Below are 25,647 nucleotides of genomic sequence, written 5' to 3' on the forward strand. Positions count from 1 at the left end.
GCCGTGTCAAGTGGGACGAAGATGAAGGAACGGCTAGCAAAACGGAGCGGCGAAAGACTGGCTCGAGTCACTCCATGTTTAACCAGAGCTAAACCACCCCAATTTTTTTTTACGGCTGCGTCATAAGATGAGATTAGCCTGCTTCGCTTATCTCAACGCGATAATCTGCAACCAGGAACTGCACTTGCCCTTCGGAAGCCTATGATACTGCAAAAAAAAAAAGAGCACACATTCTTACATCACCCACTGAGTATGTTTATGCCCTCTTTTCCAAAAGTGCGTGTTTACTGTGCCAGGCAAAATCTTGACCTTATTTACAGATTATTTACAGAGGACGAATTCCTTCATTTCGAAATTTAAAACAACCTGTATGGGTGCATGCTTACGCGGATTTAATCGTGCCGAAGTGAAATGTGCGCTATGAGCGTCACCGCAGTGAACAGCTTCGGATTAATTTTCTGCCACCTTCGTAGCGTGCAGTGACATCGTGACGCGCACGGGCGCCTCTTGCATTTTACCTCCATTGATATGCAGCCTCCGTTTTCGGGCTTCTACCCTGCGATCTTGGGCTCAGGCAGCCGAACGGGTGGCCCTTGAGCAACCGCAGCTGGTTAAAGCTAACGCAAGCTGTTTCTCAAGCTCTCTTTTGCCTTCATGCAACTTCAAACAGGTGCGCGCTCTGCTCGTTTAATGCTAATGCGGTGTACCGTGGTACGTGCCGCAGAGCAATTCCTTCTGTTCTTGGAAATGTACCTGGAGACGCGCCAGACATGAACAGCGTCTCGCTGTTGTTCAATAGCGCGTTATTGCCCGTCTCAGTTAGGTAATTGTCGCTTCAACAAAAAAAAAAAAAAAGTTCTGCCGCACCGTAACTGGTTAACTCAAGGTCGGGTTACGGTTAAAATAGCTTGGTGAAAGACAGTGTGAGCGGGATACGCGGGTCGAGAGTCTTCGTAGCTTTACGAGCATTAAAAATGGGGATTAGTTTAGCTATTATCGACGCGTTTTTGGTAAGAAGAATGAGCTAGTTTACTGGAATGTGGATTAAAAAAAATCTCCGCACCAGTTGGTCGGCGTCTCCACAGAACTGAATTGGGATTCCCGGGTTCGAACCCTACCGCGGCGGCTGCGTTTTTATGGAGGCAAAACGCTAAGGCGCTCGTGTGCTGTGCGATGTCAGTTCACGTTATAGATCCCCAGGTGGTCGAAATTATTCCGGAGCCGTCCACAACGGCACCTCTTTTTTCCTTTATTTTTTCAGTCCCTCCTTTATCCCTTCCCTTACGACGCGGTTCAGGTGTCCGCCGAGATACGTGAGATACTGCGCCATTTTCATTCCCCCAGAAACCGATCTTTTTTTTTATCAGAGATGAAATGTATTGCTTGCAGAAATGACGTTCCTTAATTTCCAGCAGGTGCGCGAAAGATCCCCGATTTACATCACATCACCTAGCCTAACGTGACCATTATAACACCGTCATCACCATAACTTACCATCACTTGACACAAAATTATCACCACTACTTAAGATAACGTAAGCTAACATTAGCTAAGTTAATATACATATCATAACACAACGTAACATAACATAAGATAAAATAACATAACATAAAATAGGCTGGCACATCTCAAATACACAGGAACAAAAAATTTTTTTTTTTACATAATACCGCTAGCCCTGTGAAAAACCGTAAGCATTAGTAGGACACACGCAGTGTTTACAAAAACCAGACAACGTAAAATATTAACAAGTGGATCGAAACGCACTGTTTCAGATTTCGAAGGCAATACTGTGAACTTTATCAAAAATGGTAAAGCAAACAATAAGCACATAGTTATTGAACAAAATTTTTGACGAAAAAATTTGTGCAAAAAGCTCGTTTTTTCCCCCATTTAAGAACACAACAACGACAACAGCATAAAAGCACTGCCCGGACAGTGAAGTACACGACTTCGAAAGAAAAACACGTGAACATTTATAGCCGAGTGCATAACTAAATCATCAGCACGATAACAAATAGGCATCGGCGTTATGCCCATTGGCACTGATGCACTGAACTAGACACTGAGGCAACAAGCCAAATGGACGCAAAAGTTAAATGAAATAAGGATTACGAAAGAAAAATTCCCTGCACTGTGTTTCATAAATTATTTGCCCGGATGCAATAGCTACTGCTCACATAATGAAGTCACGGACTAAGCGTGCTCAAGGAAACTCTAAAGTAAAAATGGTTCGGGACACTTGACGCTTTTTAAGGGCAGTAGCGATACCATCAGGGGTTTACATTGTTGCTACTTTTGTGTATTGTGTATCTGTGTCATACTTTATGCGTTTGGGGGTTGCTCCTGAGGCACTGGCCAGTACTCAACCGGTCCACTTAAATCACACAGCTGAACCAGCAGAGGAGATTGGACTGTCTGGGCGTTGATGCCCCACATACACAGTGTCTTTATTCATTCACTAAATTCACCTACATCTAGCTCTTCTTCGCATGGTGCTTCTAGCTCTTAGCACATGTCTGATGTCTATATGCCATCGATAAGATGTGTTCCTTGAACTCCACGGGGCCTCTCAATTTGGTTGGTCGGTTGCCACCTGCCAGGGTAGTCAGCTTGTGAGGACGTCTCAAGGTCAGTTGACCCATCTCGACCAGCCAGTGAATTTCTGGACACTTTTTGCGGAATGTAGACTCTAATGCCATCGCACACACACACACAAATTCAAGCCAGTAATGCATCGTCCTAACATGCGAAAAGCATTGAGAACTTGGGGCATGACTTCCTAACGACAGCTGTAGTGCTCAATGCATGGTAGATGTAACTATTGGTGCGAAAGCACTAATGCGGAAGTTCAGAGCCTAGCGAAATCATCTCTGGATGGCTGTATGTCCGAGATGATGATAACGATGATGATGATGATGATGATGATGATGTCCTGCCCGCTCATCGTCGTCTTCTATGTGGCACTAATCCGTGCTTTCGCACTGACAGACAGACAGAAAAACTTTATTTCTGCAAGTGAGTTTTAGACGCCACTGCGCAGTCCTGCGCTGCGTCATGCAGGTCATGTCGGGACATGACGTCGGCAGCCCGAGTCACCGCAGCAAGCTACGATGTCGGGTCTGCAGACGTGAGCAGCACCTCCCAGTCCTCCCAGATGGAGATGGCGTGCTGTCCCCGCGGGGGAGGGTCAGCAGGGCAGCCGAAAAGGATATGGGAGAGTGTGGCGTGGGGGTCGACTGTAGTAAACAATCTAATCTCTCTCTCATTTATTTTTTTTTACAGCATGGAGCACCACTAATGAGAGAGATTACGGCTCTCGAAGTCTTCTTTTCGCCCTTGAGGATTAGTGAACGGCTCAATAATTTTTTTTTGAAATTGTGAAAGGACACTCGCGTTGGTGGCTCATCATCGTCGTTAGCTGAACGCCGTCTAGCGAAGGAAAAAGACCATTCCTTATGTCATTCTCGCAGACTTCCTTATCAATATGTCAATTTGACTTTTTGCTGTTCTAGGGTGCATTTTAATTCGTTTAACACTACAGCCCCAAGCGACTACAGGTTACACATTCGCCGTACTACATGTCTGACCCAGGTCCCCAATTTTGTACTCGGGTACTTTCGGTATAGCAGCCTTCTTAAGATTAAGAACACTGCTAAATACTAGTCACTGACATCGCACAGCACACGTGCGCCTTTTTGCGTTTCTTGCCGCCGCCGCGGCGGGTTCGAACCCCGGTACTCTGGCTCAGTAGCCTAGCCGGCCTACCCATACAAAAATGGTCTATAAAGAACCTATAGACTTCTTATAGGCTCTATTGTCTTCCTATAGATATTTCTTTTTGTCTATTCATAGCCCATAGACTGTCTATAGGCAAAAGTCTACGGAAAGTGTATGGCTATAATCCTATAGATTGTCTATATACTGTCGGTTTGTCTATATAAAATCTATAGACTTTATAGACAGAAGTCTATGTACATTCTATAGACTACCTAAAAACATTTTTTCATGGGCAGCGCGCTAACCACTGAGCCATCGCGGTGGGCGAGCCAGCCCTCCACAAGGACCATGCTTTGCAGCAGAGTTTCATTGTCTAAGAATCTGAATACCGGAATGGTCGTTGGGCCTCAGCTAAATGTTTGTAATTTGTATCTGACACTGACCGAAGGCAATAGTGTCCCTGGTTAGCAGTGGCAAGAATAGTACAGGAAATGCGTTTCCAGCCGCTTTACGGTAAGGGGAAAGGAAGCAGTTGACCTTGCGTAGCGCGAACTTAGTGGCACATAGCCAGCAGCGCAGAGCGTTGCAGGTGCGTACGCTAAGCCTTCAGGACAGCAGTTTTTCCTGAAAGCCGCACACACGTCCACGTGTCTGCAGTTGCCTTCTTGAAGTGGAACTGAATAGGTTTTACAATTCTGCACTCTTAAAGGATCCAACATGTGGAGCTTCCTGGAGCAGCACGATAAGTATTTTTGTGCTAACGTTTGAAATGGTGACGTACTCGCCGATTAAAGCCTCAACGGCGTTCAGACTTTTCTCTACATTGCGCAGCCCTGGCTTGGAGGCACGTGATTTATTTGTTATCTATTTATGAATACTGCGATTTTGAACCAAGTGCATAGCAGGTAGGAACGTAGTTCTTCGAAGAGACAAAAATAAAGGCACGTAAAAACAAATCATCTCATACATACAGGCTCAGCAAAGAAGATATCACGCTATGTAATTAACAACAATCAGTTTAAATTCTCTTTAAATAAATACAGTGACTTATGCCCCACCGCATTGTCACTGAGACCATGCCGCTCATTGTTGGTCCTTAAAAAAGACTGCATTAAAAAAAATAAACCTAGCCTAGAGTTTAATCGTGTTATTGCGGGAGAATGGCGATTTATTTTACGTTACTCCGCTGTATAAATAAATATAATAGAGGTGTTCACGTTATAATGATTGCATTAGCTGAAAGAAAAATTTCAGCAAATATGTACGATTTCTGTTAGGTATAGATGGAAAGCCAATTCTTTTAAGGAGGCCGCTGACGGATGTGCGCCCATACCAGTTTTATTAAAACGTTACTGCTTTTTTTCTGAATTATTTCTTGCTGATTAATGCTCTCCTTTGTAAAAAATATCCCAGATTACTACTGAGTCCCGTAAGATTGGCGTAATAATATTGTTTTAGGCAAGGAAATGTGCATCAGGAGTCGCTAACTTCCCGGCATTTTTAGGGGACTGTGCGGTACATACTATAAGACAGGAAAGCTTGCCGGAGAGAAGAAATGAGACGCGTTCCAAGGTAAAAATCGGCGGAGCGCTGCTCGGCGGCATTCGGCGTGGCACTGAAGTGGGCAGCCGAAGGCACAGAAAGCTGCAAGTCTTCCTTAACAAGCCGCCACCACCGAGCTTCTCCGCAAAATCTATAGGCATGAAGGGGAAGCCTGCACATTGTTGCGGATTTAATTGATGATTGCGCCACGGTTTTAAACGCTAGCGCGAAAGAGCTTTCAATTATCTGCCTACAAGCTTCATATATTTGAGTCCTTGAATTTCGCTTTATTCTAAAGAAAAAATTCTCCAGTTTCCTTTCAATGTAGAAACACAAAGACTCAGTGCTTCCGTGAAGTATACGAGAGTGTCTTTCAGAGCCGTTTAATGCTTGCGTAGAGATATGTACGCCTAGATGTGTTCACATTGTACTGCTTGTGAATTCGACATGAAGCAGTCACTAATGCTGTTACGCTTCGTCTTGATTTACAAGGTGCCGCGAGTAGTGACACTTGCATGTGTGCACGTGTTAGCAGAGGTCTATCGCACCCAATAATTACAGGGCCTTTATAATAGCACAGAGATATATGTCAGTATATTCTATCATTTCTCAGGAATGCATAGTAATTGCTCTTGTTTACCAAGTGTAGGCCGTGCAGTTTGTCTGTTCTTGCCGCTTCTGAATTTGTACTGAGAAGTGGTTCCATTGGGGTTCATTGCGTGGGTGCCGTAAGCTGGAAGCATCGTGGTCGTATCAAGATGAACGGAGTAGGACTTTTACGATTGAGCGAACGAAATAAGCCATTGTGCATAGCGCAGTAAGATAAATAAGTCATGGTGCGCTTTCAACTTTCGTTCTGGGGCCAGATGGAAAATACGTGAGTCCCTAGCAGTTCGAGATTGACGCCATAAACTCAACAGCATTTCACATTTGTCTGAACCGATATTTCACGCATCTAAACGTTACAGCAGCACCCTTGGTTCGCTTGTATCTGATTGTTTTCTCTCATCACTGAGGGCAGAAGGACATTCTCGCTCGAGAAGGAAGAAGCTATTGTATACGTAGTTGCGTTGCTGAGACAAGTTAAAGAATTACTTGCTCAGTGGTAGAGACCATCAAATTGTTGACAAACTGTACGTAGCATTGAGCCAAATAATTTTCGCTCACTGTACCTTTTTTTTTTATTGCGAGACACGCCGTGAACAGCATGTCTCGCGAACACAGGAGGTCAGTGACAACGCTGGGTATAGGAGAAACGGCGGGGTCATGCGTTTTGGTCCAAGTATTGTTAGCAAGGTAGGGGTAAGGGGGGGTTGGTAGGGAATGAGGGGGTGCTTTACACATTCGAAATTAATGGCGAAGCGAACTTGTTCAAGTGGCAACCGGAGAAGGCGAAGGAGGGGTCTAATCCACAACAGTGGTCGTCTGTGTGGAGTAAAAAGCGAGTCCACTGGAGGACAGCTTTTTCTATTTTTACTCCCCATATAGGCGCATTCATGTTTAGAGCGTACCGATTCATCGGAAGCCAGCGGGGCTTAGAAACAATGATAAACATTTATTTAAAAAAATTAAAACATTCAGGTGCGGCCCATAGTTACACGTAATGACAAATTTAGGATGTTGGCTGGAAAAGACTTGATTTCGGCAGGCGATAATCAACGTTTCGCAATAAAACGATTCGATAAACGTTGAAGAGGTTAGAAAATGTTAGGCGATCGTTCCTGCAATGTTTTTTTTCCTTCAGCAACGTTTACTATGCTGTTTTGCCAAATTGTTTTGCGCCAGCTTGCCCTACGCCGTTCCTTGCAGAAAAAATCGGCTGTGGTTTAGGTCTGGTCAAACCTGGAGTGACGCGATAGCGACAGCTGGCCGAGTGGAACTCGCTCAGTCGAAATGCAAAGCCAAGTCTTTTCCCGCTGCGTTTCACTGGGCGTTCCTTCTTCATCTTCGTCCCTGGACGTGGATTCACTCTCTACCCCTCTCCACTTCCCCCACTCGGTTTCGCGCCGCACCGCCGGCAGCTGCTCCGCACCACGTGACCAGCCACGGCGCCGTCATGGAGCTCAAGGGGTGCCACACTGAAGGCTTGAAGTGCTAGCGTAATGTAGCTCTCGCTACAAAAGTCATTACGACGAACGAAACTTTTCTGACTCAAAAAGCCCATTTTAAAAATGTGCGGAGCACCTTGGTGAAACACCCGGTAAAAGCTCCGCCGGGGAGCACCGAAACACTTAGACAAGGCGAATAAAGTAGTGGCCTGTGGTTTGTAACGTCCTTGCGGTACGCGGCATGCGTAAAAGATGGCGCGCACGAACCGTTTATACGTCTCTGTCAGCCGGCTGACATTCATTACAGCACATCGTTGAGATGATATCAGTGTTCTTGCACCTCACTCGGGTAGATGCATGTAGTCTGCGACTAGCAAGAATGTGGGAACGTAGCATACCTTTAAACGAAAAAAATTACTGATCGATCAGAACTCTGATGCGGGAAATTTGGGAGAGCAGTTGTTTTTTTTTTCGTCCGTGACTAGTTTGAGGATCTTACTGTATGGCGAGGCTTCACACATGCTACATAACTCTCCTGGAGAGTGAGAGTGGGCGGAGGTTGGTCGAAGGTGCTGGTGGGTGAAAGGGCAGCCCTTAAGCTAAGGGTGTGGGGTTGGGTGGGAAGGTGGCTGAGAGGTGGTGCATCTGGAAGAGGTAGGCAGAGGGTTAAGGCTCCTCACTTGGGTTTGAGGCTTTATCTTAATAGACCTCAGACCTCACTTCAATAGACCTGAGCGCTATTTTCTCAGTAAAACAAGGAACTCAAACGAAACATGCTATTCGCCGCAGATTGCTACAAAGATGTGCTGTTCGCCGCGAAGCTGGTGATATTTCTCCGTTTTCGTCGTATTTGCCACTACCCCCCTCGCCCCCTTCAATTCATATCTCTTCGTTTCTTCGCAGTGGGTCACGGCAAGAGCGAGGGTCCACGGGGCACCGTCAAGTCGGCTGACATCTACGTGGACGACATCTTAACGCACGTCGACTTGGTCAGGCAGAAGTTCCCGGGAAGACTGGTTTTCCTCTTCGGGCATTCCATGGTCAGTACATTCCGCCCATTGTCCTTATGCAACAACGCCCTCTGTACCTGTGCCCTGCGGCGCCCGCTAATTACAGATGCGCGCACTTTGAATGCTGGATGCGGAAGATTCTGAAATGTATTGCCATGGGCTGCTCGTAGAAACCTCTTTCCTACAGCGAGTGCCTTCTTTTCCCTCTACTGGTGCTGCTTCCTTCCTCCTCCATCTTGTTTTACAGACTTACCTGGTTGTAGAGAACGAAGAACGCAGAGGCAGAGAGGTTAACTGGGCTACGCCCAGTATGCTACCCAACACGTGGGAAGAAGAATGAATAATTCAGATAAACTACGGAGTGTATATTTTCAAGGCTACGTTGTAACCTATGTATGCAGTGCACACTTTTTAGGTTACGTAATAACCTATTTATTCAGTGGACGAGTTTAAATCGACACCGAGGACAATTTAAATTTGGCCTAGCTGTAACTATAGATTACCACATTTTAATGACAAAGACGTTACTTCCATCGAAAACAAAGCTATTATAAATAAGAAGGACCAAATAATTCAGTACAGATGGCGCCATCAGTGGCCGATTTTGCTAGTAAACTGCGGCGCGTCGACACAGTTTCTTTTCCAAGTATCCCCGAGGCTAGGCTACTCCCCTATTCACGTTAAAAGGTGATCACTGAGTCCCTTTTGGTGTAGACCTTACGAGTTTGAGTGGGAAGCGGGAAGATGCATTGAATGTGATTTCATCAGCAATAAAGAGTCTCTTGCTGTCGGACATCATCAACATAGCTAGACAGAACCATAGAACTAATTTCTGCTGAGAAAAAATTACGTGAACTTACGATCACTTTCCGTTCAAGGGCTTAATATATTGAATCTAGGTGGAGTTAAACCTTGTGTTCAGGTCACCTATCTCGTATGCGCGCCAAAGTATTGCCTCGAAAATCTGGCCTATAAGAACTAGAATTTATTACTTAATAAAAACCACTACTACCATTTCTTCATATTTTCCCGTTGCAAAGCCTTGTCTGATTGGTTGCTTCCCATTCTCCCTTTGCGCCCACAGCATTGAGTTTTTTGTTTAGTTGTTAGGTAAACAAAATGGGCAAATGAAGAACGGTCACTTTGTCGTCAGTGATACATTATCAATGCTGTATGTTTTTAACAGTTTCGAAATAGCAGGTATTAAACCTAATAACGTAATTAACTTAGCGAAAACGGCTGAGATGAAATGTGTATGTTCCTTGGCATCGCAACTCGTGCAGTTCATGTCTTTCGGTGAAGCACCGCACAAAGTGAACTTAGCGTATCACAGGCGGCCGTGACGCTTGGGCATACAGGGTGAATTTTAACCTTTACTGAATTTTTTTAAAAAAAACTGTGAGATACGTCGGCACAGTCTGTTGAGCTGGTTTGTACAGGAAGGCGGAGATTAGCTCATATAGATCACTAATTAGACTATTAATTTTTAAATTAACTAATAAAATAATCAATAAATTAAACAATAAATAAATAAATTAATCAACGAAAGAATTAGCAGGTAAATCATAGAATCAATGAATCAGTTACCGCTGACAGCATCTGATTCTTTAGCAGCATAACGGCCGAGCGGTAAGCCGTCAGGGCGCTTCATGTCCTCATGAATACGTGTCATTTGCCGATTTCTAATTTAAAAAATGGCCATGAAAAAAAAGTGATTTTGATGTCGTGGAACAGTGAGATAGCCGTGTTCGAAGCACGATTCATTCGAAAGAAACTCCCTCTAAAACACGGTAACGCGTTTCGGCGGGGCTATTTATTACGTCGAATTGCGAGGAGATGACAGCTCGCCTAGCCGCGATTTCGTCGTCCGCAAACAAAGAGGTCGTAGAAAACCAGCGCAGATTCCGCGGGAGACTGATCGCTCAGAAAAGTGCTGAATAAGGAAGCCGGCGCAGAAGAAAAGAATAAATAAATGTAATCATTCCAACTGAGGAAGGGAAAAAAAGAGGCAGGATAGAATTGTCAGGCGATCCACGGTTTGGTGGCTGCGCGGTCATTACGCCAAGACTCACTCATCCCAGCGAGGGTTTGGAGCCGGTAAAAGCGGCGAAAGAAAACGAATCGAACAGGTATGATGAAGGGAGGCGGCAATCGAGAGGCGCATCAGAGGGACACGCTGATATCAAAATGTGAAAAACCAACTAAACAATAAACTGTAAGGAGAGCTAACATCGGATAAAGTTATGTCGATGATCGCAGTTTTTGCAGAAAAATGGTGGACGAAAAATGGGGACGAGGATTCGATAGCGTAGGAAGCATCGTCAGCAGAACGAGATTTTTTTTTTGTTCTTGTCGTGCAGCGTTCGTCGGGCTCGGTTGTCGCACCGGTTGCAAAAACAGTAAAAAGAAAACTACATAAAAATACGCCGGATGATCACAGATCAATAGCGGGAAATTTCTTTGCAGTTTCATAATTCAGCGTGTACGGTTTCGCGGGCTGGGAATAGGCTTGCCACAGCAATAACGTCGTAATGGAAATTATTTCTTGCGTGTTCGTTCCTCGCCGACAATCTATAGGATGGCGCTTGAGTTGTTGCATCCTTCAGGCAAATGAAAGTTCGCTGAGGCGAAAGAAAATGGTTAAAAGAAGCGTTGTTCTTTGAGCAGGAGAGATGTTCAGTCAAGAAACGCAAACAAAAACAGAAATAAAAATCAGTAAACGATTAGCATTCGTAAGTAACATGGAGGCCTGATTAGTTCTTAGTAAATGAATAAAATAATTACGGCATATTTGAGCTGTTATTATCGCTTGCTACATACCCCCTATTTGCCTCTACGACAGAAAGAAATGGTGCTTGTAGTTGACTTATATGCATTTCTATAGAAGCTTAGCCTTACCATTACGTATTAGCCTCAGTGAACTTTTGCAAGGTTTCTACTAGCTAAAAAGAACATGTCTCAGCTGTTACCCTTTCTCTACTCAAGGGGGATGGACAGTGTCAAAGTGGGACAAACCAAGAGACACAGGTTATGAGGATCCATAATTGCGCAATCGCCTTCATGTTTGCTCTAACTGTAGCGCCTCACGAAGGGTATTTAAGTTATACTCCTCAACCACCTCAGCCTTGTAAAGCCTGGACACTGAAACTGTGCTATAGATGTGAACGATATTTTTTTCGTTACTGGCCTGTGCATTTCGGACATTCAAAAAGCTTATAGGCATGCAAAGAGAAAAAAATATGCTAATATGTTTTAAATTCTGTAATGAGGCTCATTTATGAACGTCCGCAAAACAGTAAAACTGTGCACAGATAGTCAGGCGCTTACAAAAAAAAATCAACAAAATTCAAGAAATTTGTCTAACTCTCTGATGCAATAACACTATCATTCCCTTGTAACCGACCACTTGTGCGTGAGAAACATGTGCAGCACATTTAGGCGTAAGCACTGCAAGCAAGAATCACAAAGGCCGAACAAGGGTGCAGTCCTAGAGCTGCAGGTCTGTCGCTTAGTTTACAGTCTGCAGCAGGTTGGCGCAAACAGCATCCTCCTTCGGGACCCACGCCTGGCTGACTTCCTTTCCTTTACTGCGAGACTCTTGTAAAGGTGTTTTGTTGTTGCCGTCTTTTCTATGGCACGCGTCATATATTTTACGGCTTTTACGATGGCCGGCAGCTGCGCTGGCCCACCACCTCGCTTTTGCTGCTGCTCTTCTCCAAAAACCCTCGCCTATCGAGACGCGCCAACTGTCGTGTGCCTCGCGACGCCGCGAGAGGGCGCGCTGGCAACAGCCAGGGCGCACACACCGTGCTCTGTGTACAAACACCGAGCAACGCCAAAAAAGCAAAAGTTGTTTACCCACCGAAACGGTTTGACAGCTTCGCCCCACTCCTCCTCCTCCTCCTCCTCCTGCTCTCTTGTCCTTTGCCCTCGCCGAAGGTGTTATTAAACTGCGTGACAGATCGAAGCTGCCGTCGCCGTTCCAGGCCGTTTTTCCAGATTTCGTCAGTTGAATTTTTTCTTATTCGTTTACCCCCCACCGCACCTTGGTCTGAAGTGTGGGGCTAGACCCTGTCGCCTCCTGCGCAGCGTGAGGGTAGGCATATTTTTTTTTCATCTCCCGCCGTCATCCGCGGGGAAAAGTCGCGCGGTTCGATGGTTTAGCCTTTCCTGTTGGCGTTTTGTGCTCCTGGTTCGCCTCGAGGTCGAAGGTGCTCCCCCGGGGCTGCACCACTCCATATTGGTTTTGGCGGGTTAGGACCGCGGGGTTATGAAGCGCGGTTGAGTTTACTTGCAAGTTTCCTTTTTGAAGACGACGTAGGTGATGTGTGCGCTCCTGGTCGAGGCGCGCAGTCCCAAAGTTTTGAGTTCCTTTGTGTTTGCAAAAGGTCGTAAGGTATTCATAATGCCCTGCGACGTGGCCAAAACAAGCTGACTGGTTTGAGCGCGTTGTGTTGAGAAGGAATACAGTTGTAGAGTTTGGCAAAAAAAAAACGCAGTGTTCTTGCTAGACAGCTGTGTTTCCTCGATGTCATTGACCTTGCTGACCACAGTCTTCGTCAGAAGTAAAACCTCCAAGATGTTTCCAACTCGGCGATCATGTATGGTTCGTCGTGCATCATCAGACTCCCAGATTTATTGCAGGTGACGGGAGCACTCGTCACGAACTCTTCGAAAGTGAGAACTAACACGAATACTACAAGAAGCACACTACACGGCCTGTAGGCAGCAGCTTTGGCTTCATACTTTTTTACAAAGTACACTGTCTTTCTGACAGCTCTTCAGGGTTTATTGACACGCAACTTTTGTTGCAGTAACGCACTAACAGGACGTGATTAAAATTCCCTGGTCCATTTGACTTCGATAAAACCTGCCTATGCAGTTTTCCTCCTTTTCAGGTTTCTTCTGACCGCCTTCATAATTTTGAGTGAACATAACACCTTAACATTTGACTAACAATTTGCCGCGGCATTTTGACCCTCTCCTTCAGAAAAACAAAGAAAAAAATGTTGACAAAGAGGATATAATAAACTGACGACAAGACTTGATAAAGGAACACTGTCGAAATGCTTGACAGCAGGTTCTATTTTTGTTGAGGTGCCAATGAAACCAGACCGTATGTCTCAGTAGTGTCGACGGTGTCCTAGACCTTGAACTTCTGGGCAGCCATAAATGTCATTTCCACGTTTATAGCGCACAATGTCTAAAAACTGCTTAGTGAAATATACTAAAGCGGCTATGCAGGCCTCTAACATTACCGCTGAAGTTACGTGTCTTTGCGAGCATGCCCTTATGAACACACAGGAACAATGGGTGTCTCCAGCTGATCAACACTTACAGACATGTGTGCATTTATGTGTTGCTTGGCAGTGCGAAATCGGAGACACGAAAGGGCAGGACGTCAAGGAGGAAGTACGGGCCACGGAGAAAAATTTTGCTTAGTATAAGCATAAATATGCAGAACAGAGCTCTTCCTAAGGGCATCAAGGCTCACTATACAATCGTGGCATCAGGCTGTTCTGACGAAAAATATCAAGATACTGATGAGACACTGGCATACTAAAACAAATAAAACTGGAATGAAGAAAAACATTTGATAAGAAAGTTCGGCTGCGAAAGCATGTATAGCCTTCATGTTGGAAAAAAAAAAACAGCGCGCAAAATACAGAAGACCAGAAGAACGAAAGGCACAGGACGAGTGATGTAGCTTCTTTCTTCTGGCCTTCTATCTTTCGTGTGCTGTTTTTTCTAATATGAACATCTAAAAACTGGGCAAACTAAACGTTCTAATAAGTGGAACGTATACCGTTCATTTGCTTGTGTACTGCCGCCGCCTCAATGACTTTTCGGCGCTTAGTTCAAACAACAAAGCTAGGAAGTCAACTGACGCGTCGCGATAGTATCTTGACAAAAAAAAAAAACAGCAGTCACAAAAGACAAGGGACAAGAGAAGGAGTGTTCACGCCAGTTGTTGTGGCGTGAACACTCTTTCTCTTGTCCCTTGTCTTTTGTGACTGTTTTTTTTTAAAGTTACAATGTACCAACTGGCCCACATTTCTACCCTTCTGCGATAGTATCGCAGCTTCTAATGCACTTGAGTTGAAGGCTCTGCCTTCTTGATAAACAAGGTGTGTGTGTTTGTGTGTGTGCCTCAAAGAACAAAGCTGCTTGATATAAACGCTGCGCCCTTGTCATTCACCCGTGTGCGCATTGCGTTTCACCTTTTTAGGTACTATAGATCACCAACTTGCCCAAACCTGCACCTTTCCCAGTTACACTTTTTTTTTTACTTAGTTTGGTGGGTACGATGTTCAGCGCTGGCTGTAACTTTTGGTATTATACTGATTATTAAGTGCAACTTTCCTAGCTTGGCACATGAGTCTCCTCTCTGTTTATTGCATGTAAAAAATAACATGGGGGCAATATAACCCTTCAAAATCGTTAATGTATCAATGATGTCGATCCCTGTTAACAACACTAACCTTGTCTGTAAAGCATCCCGATGTCTCTGTCACATCTCCAAAAATATTTGCCGCTTCTTTAAACGTTCTTTTCCTTTCGTTTAACTTATGGGCTCTTATTTCATTATTTTAATTCCCGCCGCCGCGGCGGCTTAGTGGTTACGGCACTCGGCTGCTGGCCCGAAAGACGCGGGTTTGATCCCGGCCACGGCGGTCGAATTTCGATGGAGGCGAAATTCTGGAGGCCCGTGTACTGTGTGATGTCAGTGCACGTTAAAGAACCCCAGGTGGTCGAAATTTCAGGAGCCCTTCACTACGGCGTCTCTCATAGCCTGAGTCGCTTTGGGACGTTAAACCCCCATAAACCAAACCAAACCATTATTTTAATCCCACATGAAGTTGCCCACGAACCAGATAACCTGACGTGCTTAACATACATTGGCAAAGTTGCTGCGTCCTTCTTGCAACCTCGACTAACCCTAACCCCCTTCCTTCCTGCATTACTAACAACGCTACCTGGTGGCGGCGGCCTTCCAAACGACCCAAGGGAGGCACAATGTGCGTGAGGAGTGCCCTGGAGCGACCCGGCGAATTTGCCGGCATGGTGCTGAACGGTCCGGCCGTACGGATCGACCCCGCACAGGGCACCTGGACCAAGGTAACGAAACCAGCTCGTTGAGTTTGTGCCGTTCTCTCCACAGGGTGGCTTGCTTGTCGCCATGGCGGCTGAGCGGAGGCCCAAAGACATCGCGGGGCTCATTATGATGGCCCCGCTGTTAGCCGTGGACAAGGAACAGGGCACCTGGCTTAAGGTGCGTCAGCATGCCCGTGCTGATCGGAGCTCTTTATCACGCTAGTTGTGAAGCGCCGAATCAAAACCCCCTACTAGTCACCCAGCTACTTTTTTGGAGGTTGGTAGGTACGTATACAGTAACTATACAGGCTAGCAGATAGTAGCTCCACTTATGAGCGATTCTGTTAACTGACGGCGGCGCAGTGCAGGTTGTCAGTTTCATATTTTAAACAGCCCTGGGCAGTTCACCTGAGTGATGAACGTGGCGTGACAATCTCCTAGCGTACTTTCGAACCGATCGTAGTGGATAATTTTGATGTGTAGAGGCTATGGGGAGTTTCACAACAGGTGTGATCGAAGAGCTCTGTTTGCTGATGTGGTGGTGGTGGTGGTTGGCTGGTCGTGGTGGAGGTCTAGCACTCCTGCAGTGGACACAGTACAGACATTTGCGGGTGGTTTACTGGAGGCCGACCGAGACTCGCGTGAGGTTCGTGATTTTTGCGAGCGAAAAGCATCTGCCCCTGAATCACCTCACGTTACTGCTGGTTTGTCGCCATGATGCAGTTTTAACTCTTAAGTTAACACTGTTGTTGTGAGGGCAAACCGTTCTGGAGGCGGTGAAACGGATTACGCCGACACCTGAGGATGCCATTGATAAAGATGACTATGGATAGGGTTCACTAGCGTAGTAAAGAATGCGGTTTTGCCTGAATCTATGTGCTCTCTGGCTAGTGGGAATCGCGGCGGTTGATGCTAATACGTCTGGTCGAGACAGCTTTGGATGGTGACAGAAATAATACAGGCGCATTACCGCACCTGTTCGGGAGAGACAGAGGTGTATGCCTAGTGGTGATGTTAATGTGGCACTAGGGAACACGTTTTCACATTTGTAACATCCTTTATCTCTTGGCATACAGTTCGGGTCCTTGCAATGGAGCTTAGTTGCTTTGAAGATTAATATTAATATAGAAACGTATTCAATCGAGGCCAATCGCTGCATCGCAGTGCGCAGTCTCTAAGCGCTGTGTATAAGGAAAATGACAATAACCGCAGGAGGAAGTGTACCGTGCATATGCATCGTTGTCGGCGCGCTGCGTTTATTTTCGCAAGAAATAAGAAGTAAAGAGATGTGTCCCCAGAAATTAATAGTCGAATGCAGCGTGTCCGTGGATACACCCATGAAGGACATTCAGCGCAAACACTACCCTTTAGTGTAATGTTTCAAGCGCGGCCACAAAGTCGTAAGTTGCACATAAGTACATTCAGGAAGCGCGTATAATTGACGATAAGGGGAGGAGTTCATGAAGAGGCCAATTGATGTTCGGACGCAGCGGCCGTTGCCCGGAGTCATTAATAATGCTAATGAACTGATCGTTTTTCCAGGAACGGCATCTCATAGGAAATATTATTTGTGAAGTGCACTATATATGCGACAGGTGTAATTAGCAGGTATGAAGTGAGCGTGTGGACTAACGCGGTATCAGTGGTAACCAGTGCGACTCTTTTGTTCCTTGTATGTGGCCGCGATCTGACGCAAGATTAAAAGTTCCAATCTTTCATGTTTGTCATCGCGCTAATCCTGATTAGGTAATATGGGAATGTCAGAAGCCACAGTAAGTACGGCTGTTAGCGAGACATTAAGGTGCGTTTCTTACTAGTGAATGAGCAGGATTTTCCAACATTCTTAATCACTGCTTGACTTTGGGTCACTATTGGGCTGAATGCAGAACTTTCAGAATCCCGAGAAGCATTTTCAGCTTTCGTGCGTAATCTCGAACGGCGCGCTCTGTATTGCATTTGCGACCAGCTCATCTCTATACCGAGTTCGATAGAACTGTCAAACACATGAGGAGTTAAACATTATTCATCGAAATGCGCATGCACGACACGGTCATGTTTCGAGCTCTAGGACACTCGTAGGCGATGCTAATGCACTCCCCAGTACGCCTTTCGAGCATTCAAGACAGGTGTGTAGAAACCTGTCCCTACGTACAGCTCTTTCTTGTTTGCGAACCAAATAATCTTGAAATCTTGCATGACGTGCATGCCGCATGACAATGCATATGACCCTGAGCAACTTTTCAGTGCAACCTCTCGCTGCGGTCGTCTGTTGTGTCTGCACTGTCGACTTCTGCTTATATGTATGCCTCTTGCCCTGTCACATCGAATACAGATGACCCTGGCGCGCATCTTGGGTCGGGTGGTGCCCAACCTTCCCATCGGCGACCTGGACCTGTCGCTGGTTTCCAGGGACGCAGAAACGGTGGCCTGGATGACCAACGACCCGCTCCGGTACCACGGCAGCGTGCGCATGGGGTGGGCTGCCGCCATGCTCAACGCTCTCGAGGTGCGAATTCGCGCCCTCTGTTCTCAATTTTAGCCGTTATTCGTAGCTCGCAGAACCGTCGCTTCTCGAAGGAAACCTCCTTCTGTTTGTTTATTGTTTACTGTTGGCTGTTGTTGTGGTAGTGTTTCGTGCAGAACGTATTTGAACGAAAACTATTAGAAACCTGCAGGAAAGAAACGAAGGCAAACAACACTATCGGGAAGATAACACTACCGGCTGGGCTCTTTCGGTAGCGGAAGTTTCTGTTTAAAATTGCGCTAAGATATTTATTTCTGGCGTTCTTAATGAGTTCGTGCAGAGGCGGAAAGTTGGTACACCTTGAAAATTGAAAGAACAGCGCAAAAGACGGTACACGCTGGCGGCACACAGCACTGGCTAGGAACTGATTCATTTCCAGCAGCCGCGAGTATGCAGCGAAAATGGAAGGAACAAGACCAGTACAAACGAACAAAAGAAATCACGTTGCTCTGTATACACTCAAGCCCACTGTAATAGTTCTGAAATATTTTGAGGGTAGTTTCACCCTCGTTTGCAATGAGCGAGCGTTCGTTGGAACTGCGGCCGTTATAAGTTAGCTCAACTGTAGATTCGCTGCTGGATTAATATAGCAACCAGTGGCTAGTCATCAATATGTGTCGTCGTCTTCCTGTCAACTCTTCTGTACCGCTCATTTTGCATCGTTTGAGATTGTCCGCGCCTGTTTTTTTTTTTCTGGAATGAGCTGAGCAGTATAAAGCACCGAACATTTAAATGCTCAGAGACGTTATGCTTGAATTTCTTTGTTTGTTGGGCCAGAACTGCAGCGGAGTGAACAACAGCAGAGGGTTTGAGAGGAAGACAACGGTGAAATGCTTTTTCCAAGAATCGCGCAAGAGAACACGGACAGAGACGTGACCCAAACAGACAGGGCAATACGCCATCCCGGCTGTTTTGTTCACGTCTGTGTATGCATGGTATTTTTTTCGATGTTCCTAAAATGCATGCCGTATGAATCATGAATCAGCGAGCTGATCTGCGCTGACAATGAAGGTGTTCACATACTTCATTCCCTGTTAATTAGGTGCTTTACACGCTTTAAATGCAGCGCTGCGATCAGAGAAAATTTCTAGATGTTCAATTTAGTGCTGCAAATCCTGCGAAATTAAGCAAGCCACTGTGAAAGAGTTGCTAGTACTACGTGATCGGTGGCACTTGCATTATGCAAGCGAGATGCACCGAATAAATTAGCGATAAAAACAGATCAAAGGGCCACATTGCATCATCTATGTTTCGTTTAGTACGTTATAGCGTCTGTTTCTGTGACAGCCTTTCTGTCATCATGTCATGTGCGCACATGTTCTGAGAAAACGGCTTTGCAAGCAACTGCCATGCTCACGCTCAACGCAAGGGGGCGATACCCATCAGCAAGTTTCTCGTCACGTCTAGCGAATAAACTAACCAAAGATCTCCGCAATAGGATCAAGGAATAGAGCAAACAGCAAATGGAAAGCAAGACGACTTTGGGGTAGATGAGATTTCTTTTCCTTTGAAAGAAGACCGAGCAGAGAGAAAGAGAAAGCAATTTAATGAAAGGAAAGGTGGAGAGGTCGGCCGGCGGATTAAGGGCTTGGTATTAATTCGGTTTTGACCGCGCAGAACTTTACGTGTCTAAAAGGCCACGAAAGGTGGTTCAAGCTTCGAAACAAAACAAGAAAGGCTCGCTGAGGTACTCGACTGCATGCCCGTTGGTTCATCGCCATAAGCGACAGGAAGTTTTTGTTTACGGCGAATTGCGAGCGTCAGTGAAAGCATGACTTCGGATGATTACGATCCTCCAAATGCTGTTTTCTCCCGACAGTTCAAGGAAAACAAGCATTAGGCGAGTGAGCGAATTTTGAGCAGCAGTCCCCCCTTTCCCCGCTCGCTAATGGTGGTTCGGCACGGCACAATACGCCGTTATTGGGCGGCTCCAGTATCGCTACAATTCTAGACGAAAAGAACAAGTGAGTGAACTTGCAGGGTTAACTTGATGCGCAGGCATGCCCGGGTAACCTTGAAAGTGCCGCCCTAGGTCTTTGCCGCTGATTTCTTCTTGTTTGCTTCATGCAATAAACACACTCAATCGTGCGCCAACGATTTCAGTCACAGCGCTTTCTCACATGCTGACCTTCTTTTGTATCTGTCATACGTACTGCTTAGATTTTGGCAGCCGTACATCTCTCTCTGTCACCCCCCTTCCCTTTCCCCCGCACCGCACGAACACACACGCACGCATGCACCATTAGTGACGTTCACATGGGAATCAACCGTTGGCCCCGAGCCACAACGCCCTCTGGGCCACCTTGCAAGCAGAAAATACGCCAAATGGGGGACTATTAACACCATACACAAGGCACCTTCAGCAGCGTCCGTTGGTATTTCGCGAGTGACTCCAGACAGAGAATCCTGGTCTTTGTTGTTCGTGCTCCTAAAGCAATCATTAGACTGTGATTTCTTTTATCTCAGTGGTTTTCACCAAAAATGAGGCGACGAACATAGAGTACGAGCTTGTCATAAAGGTACAAAAATTCAGGGGAAGCACTTTGTTGACCTCAAGTGCGGTGAGGCGAAAGCCTTTAGCGCGGTGTTGCGACTTGTGTCACTGAGGTGTGGTGAAGATGTCAATTAAGTACACAATTGTTTGTGAATCTTAAATGCTGGAGGCACTGGAGGGCGTTTTGGAGGCATCCGTCTGATTCGACGCCTTTCTGTAAACATTTTCCAGCGTCATCAGACAAGAACTACATGTGCGTTGGCAGTAAGTGGCGTAGTCGTCCGGCAATAAAAAAGAAGGAAGTAGCGTAGTCGTTAGCACGCTCGGCTGCGGAACGGAAGGATGGTGGTTCTAATCCAATCGTGCACAATGATTTCTTTTCTTATCAAGTTGAAGAGCGTAACAGACGGACGCGAGCATGAGCCATTAAAGGCTTTCGCCTTAATATTTTGGCAGCTGCGCTCGTCGATGAGTCACCCCAGGCGCTGAATGTAACGCCGGACGGACGAACGGACGGACGGACGGACGGGGGAATGAGCCATTAAATGCTTTCGCCTTAATACATATAGGTGCATATAGGTAAGTGTACCCTTAGTTATTGATCGCTGCTGCACAGATTGATTTTTTTCTTTTCTACTGCCGTTGTGAACAGGTCTGCAGAAGAATGCTGCTGCTTTTGTGGTACACTCACTCTGCTGCCGTGTGTGCTTCCTTACACTGATCAACTTTCGCTGAGTTAGATCTTACGCAGTTCGTTCCTATAATGGCTGGGTGTGCTGTGAGACGCTCCGACATGGAATAAGAAATGAGCGCGCTCAACAATAATTGTATGGAAAGCATAAGTGTCCAGGACGAAGAAACAAAAAAAAAGATATTTACCAAGCACACCCGAGCCCTTGGATGCGTTGCGCACGTCCTATTTTTACCTCACCTCTGACGTAAGACGCGTGGCTTGTAACTGAAGAGGGAATTGAGAGAATCGGCCGGCCAGGGGGGCGTGGTCTAGAACGCGGAGAACTATAGCTGTGCTCCCAGTCCTCTCCAAGGATGCTATTCTGGGAAGAGTCAAGGCTGTACGGTCACGAAAGGCGAGTACACAACCGTAACTGTTATCTTCAGAACCTCGTGGTCAGGTAATTGCAAATGCTAGCGTATCCGTTTTGCCGATTTTATTGTTACATGCATGTAGTTATTTTTAGATTTCTTTCCGACTGCTTGCTAACGCCACTGCAGAGCAGATGCTGCAATAGGTAGGGAATGCTTTCAGCTATCATCTTTCTTTGGTGATATTAACCAAGCAATAAACTGACCGAGTGATTTTCAACGTCAGAGGTTCTATTCGGAAGCAGATGAAGGTGATACGAAGTATGTTTCTCTCCGTATTTTACAGGACCTTCAAGCCAAGATCGAGTTGGTCGACATTCCGTTCCTCATCCAACACGGCTCTGCCGACAAGCTCTGCGACATTGCTGGTTCCGAAGACTTCTACAAGAAGGCGCCCAGCAAGGACAAAAGCATGAAGGTACACTCTCGAATGAAGGAGTTTATTTGTATGTATTCGATGATGGTGGCACTTGATGTCGCTGCTCTCTGCTTAGTATTTAATGGTTAAGTCATGGATGAAATGGAGTCCCATGGCATGTGCTTGAGGCCTGCAAAGACGAGGCATATGTCTGAAGACTGGTTTGGCGGTAATGATCACTTGTAGCTTTTCCAGGACAAGGTGTTCTTATGCCACATATAATGGCTGGAGGGTGCATTGGCTTTGCGTGAGCTCACCTAATAATTCAAGGTCTTAATGATGTGCGATGGCCTTACTTTGAAGGTTTCATGCTGCGTTTCAATGGACTTGAATATATAAAACTCTTACACAAATACTTCAAATACTTGCAGTGCTTGGCGCACTGCAAGCAGTCTAGCCGGGTGCAAAGAAGCGTAACTCTATAAATTACAGGCCACAAGGCAATGAAAAGTCTGTGTTAAAAGCCAGAAAGGCGGTTAGTCGAAGCATTACTCTACAGACAGTCTTGTAAAGATTTTCAGCAGTGTAAAGTCGGTCGTGATAATACCCTAGCTGCTACTTTATATTTTAAAATTAAGCTTAGGCTATTTTGAGAGAAGACATAGTAAGGACAAGAAGCTGGCCACTATTCGTCCGTTTCTCAATGGTAAAATTAAGGATCGAAATTCTGGCTCCTAAAAGAAAACGCTGAACATTCCATACACGGCAAGCACCAAAGGCAGGAAATGCATCATAAAAGCAGAAAGAAAAGACTACAAATGATGACTACCAAGCAAAATTTGGCTCTGAACATTCGCTGTAAATCCACCCAGCAACGTTTGTACATGTATGCAAGCTGAGATAGCAGGAAATGTTAACGCCAAAACTAAAGGATAATCAGTATAAGTCATATTCTAGCTAAACAAGCAAACTGACATGTGGCTGACACACGTGCTACCTGTTTTCATAGTGTGATATGTTTCCGCCACCAGCCTGGCCTCACTGATTTCTTGACCGAAGTCTACGCTTTGTGCTTCTAAAAGAGAGTCAGTGCTAGAGTTTGGATAGGGAGCTTTTTTTTTCACATCGCCATGCTTTTGGTGCTGTTGGGGTCGCTAGCGCTGACGACACGGACGGGTAGGAGGTGCCTCTCTCCTTAAGTGTTCTTTGTGTGTGTGTCTTTTGTTTCATGTCATCGTGTTTCTTGGCCACTAATCTTCGCTGACTCGTCTACAGTGCCATCGTAAAAACCGTGCCGTCTGTTGCAGGTATACAAGGAGTGCTATCACAGCCTGCTGACGGAGCCTGGGGAGATGGGACAACAGGTGCTGAAGGATATCGCCGACTGGTACACGGCTAGGTTTCCGTCGTGAACCTATCATCGACGAAAATGGGGCGACAACTACGACTGACAGAAGGGGGAAGAGTAAATGTGCATAGGCATGCAGACATGTGGTGTTACAATAGTGCTGTTCAAAGTAGGAGTCACATCTTCAACAGGTATTTTTTTCTCAGCTCGTGTGGCACACCTGTGACATCAATTAAAGAAGAAAAAAAACGAAATATTTTGACCAGGACACGTGCAACAGGGAGTGGTTGCGGGAAAGAACCTAATTTTCGTTGATAAGATGGCAGCTAGAAAAGCTCGTTGCCGTAGGGTCAACGCAATATGCAAGAACCGTCCCTCCATTATAGCAATATAATGTTTCGATGCCTTTAAAGCTATCAACCTTGACCTGTCAGGTGTGGTGTATTGTGACAAACCTTGCTTCAGTGAGTGCAATTCGTCTGCATAGTTACCCCACGGTTGATAGGATATGCGTGATTCATGTTTGAAAACCTTGCGGTCGACTAATGCATTGCTTTGTCAGATGCGAAATTGTCACGACGCGAGCAAAAAGAAATCAAACGAAAATAAGCCTTTGTAACTAGGCTTGTTTTTAGAATCATGCTGGCGTCAGCTTAAAAGCCTTGTTTCAAAAAGCTCAGTTGTAATGGCAGCATATTAGTAACAACGCATATGAAAGCCAGTTTTCTTCGCCAGCACACTGGACGGCACCTGGGAGACGGTGGCGAGGAATTTTTCGAATTAATTTGTTTTGACCCATATCTTGATCGTTAAAGTGTCTTTGCATATTTTCACGTTCGATTTTCTGCCTAGGATAATAAATAGGCATGCAATTTTTGCACTCTGTGCAGAAAGCAACGGATGCAAATAAAGTGTACATAATTCTTGAACTTGGGGAGGTTTCTTCCGTGCAGTGTTGGGTTCCTTAAGCGAATGCCATTACAAGTGGTGGGCATGTAGTAGAGCTCTTAGTGGCTTCGTCGCATCGTGGCAAAAGTAAGGCGACAAAACTGAGGAAGACAAGTGTTAAAATTCATGCATTGTTGATTTCCCAGATAAAGGCTCTGAAGTCCGCTATTAAGTATTCTACAGCGATAGCTGTTAGACGCCTGTCTTTGGTTTGCGCGTCTTTGTCGTCGCCATCGTCGCAGCTGGAATAACAGGTGGGTGCGCTAGTGACATCTAGGTGGATGTTATTAAAGCACGCACTGATCATTAACGCACTCACCTCATATCACGGTCAACCTGGGCCTCATAAGCCTACGGGGGTTCTGTCTGGAACAGCCGCCTGCCAGTGGAGGGGTGCATCACTTGACCACTGCACCAGCTATCGCTGAATCTCGCGTTACACAATCGGGACCGTCCTGTGTGTTTTTTTTTAAGCGAGTGATTTGTTTTGGTGAATGGGCAAGAAAAGACAGTTGTCTTCACTGCCTAAAAACCTGGAAGGAATTACAAAAAACATTGGTGACAGATTACCATCATTTTGGTGCTTGGTTTGTTTTTGCTCAATAAAGCTGTACATAATAGAAGAGCGGTAATGCCGCTCTAACACTGCTATGCGCTGGCCATGTTCAGCATTGGGTGGGCAGTCAAAAAAAAAAAACGCCCGTTGCTGTTAAAGCGCAGAAATACGAAGAGGTTTCTATAAAACGAAAACCCCCTTTTCGGACTTAAGGACGGGTGCCTAAATCTCTGAGGTAGTTCTTGAAGTAAGGTCGATTACCTTTTGAAACAATCAACAACGAACAGCACTTACTGTTGGTAACAGCACCACACGCGATTCATTGACTCCTGCGTATAGCACTGGCACTGCTCTCACACTACGTGATAGGGGTTTTCGGTTGGGTGGTGAACGATGTGTCTGGCCCAGAGAGAAGAAGGTCAGTTCTTTTTTTGGGAAGCAGTATTGACGGAACATTTTCATATATACTGCCGGCTAGTGCTATTTTGTTTATGGTTTATCGGGCTTTAACGTCCCAAAGCGACTCGGGCTATGAGAGACACCAGCTAGTGCTATTGGAGCTTTTTCCACGACTTCTCGAATGATCAGACATTTGCTCCTGAAAAGCCGTTTACATTTTGGTAACCCAAGGGAGCAGAAGATGGTGCACCTATGACAGTGAGATGCTCTGTTCCGTACTTTGCACATCGTAATAACGTTGACTTAAAGGGGCAGGCTGCTGCCGGAGACAAGTATAAAAGCACTGACATGTTATTGGAGGTCTTTTCCTATCACGAGAGTAGGGAGTGCAGAACTCGTCATTTTGGCAGAAATTTGTTTTAATTCAGCAATAAGAGTCAGGTCGTAGCCGACGTATGCGCCGTGCTGTGTTAAAATTTCGCTTCTTCCTAAGTAGTTCTG

The 25,647-nt window shown here is 45.7% G+C and overlaps 1 protein-coding gene across 2 annotated transcripts in view; it reads left to right on the top strand.

Annotated features, from left to right (window-relative positions):
- LOC144107671 (monoglyceride lipase-like) overlaps positions 1 to 24,172 on the top strand; it is a 58,258-nt gene extending 34,086 nt beyond the window's left edge. The window contains exons 3-7 of one of the 2 annotated variants that reach the window (XM_077640787.1): positions 8,214 to 8,350; positions 15,329 to 15,439; positions 17,748 to 17,921; positions 21,824 to 21,955; positions 23,203 to 24,172. In XM_077640787.1, coding sequence (XP_077496913.1) covers positions 8,214 to 8,350; positions 15,329 to 15,439; positions 17,748 to 17,921; positions 21,824 to 21,955; positions 23,203 to 23,307 — 659 coding nt within the window. In that variant the 3' untranslated portion in view covers positions 23,308 to 24,172. Of the gene's footprint in view, positions 1 to 8,213; positions 8,351 to 15,328; positions 15,440 to 15,482; positions 15,594 to 17,747; positions 17,922 to 21,823; positions 21,956 to 23,202 lie in introns of both variants that reach the window. The other variant, XM_077640786.1, reaches the window with a different exon arrangement.
- Positions 24,173 to 25,647: the final 1,475 nt, after the last annotated feature.

This window comes from Amblyomma americanum, chromosome 10 (assembly GCF_052857255.1).
Source record: "Amblyomma americanum isolate KBUSLIRL-KWMA chromosome 10, ASM5285725v1, whole genome shotgun sequence".
Classification (NCBI taxonomy): domain Eukaryota; kingdom Metazoa; phylum Arthropoda; class Arachnida; order Ixodida; family Ixodidae; genus Amblyomma; species Amblyomma americanum.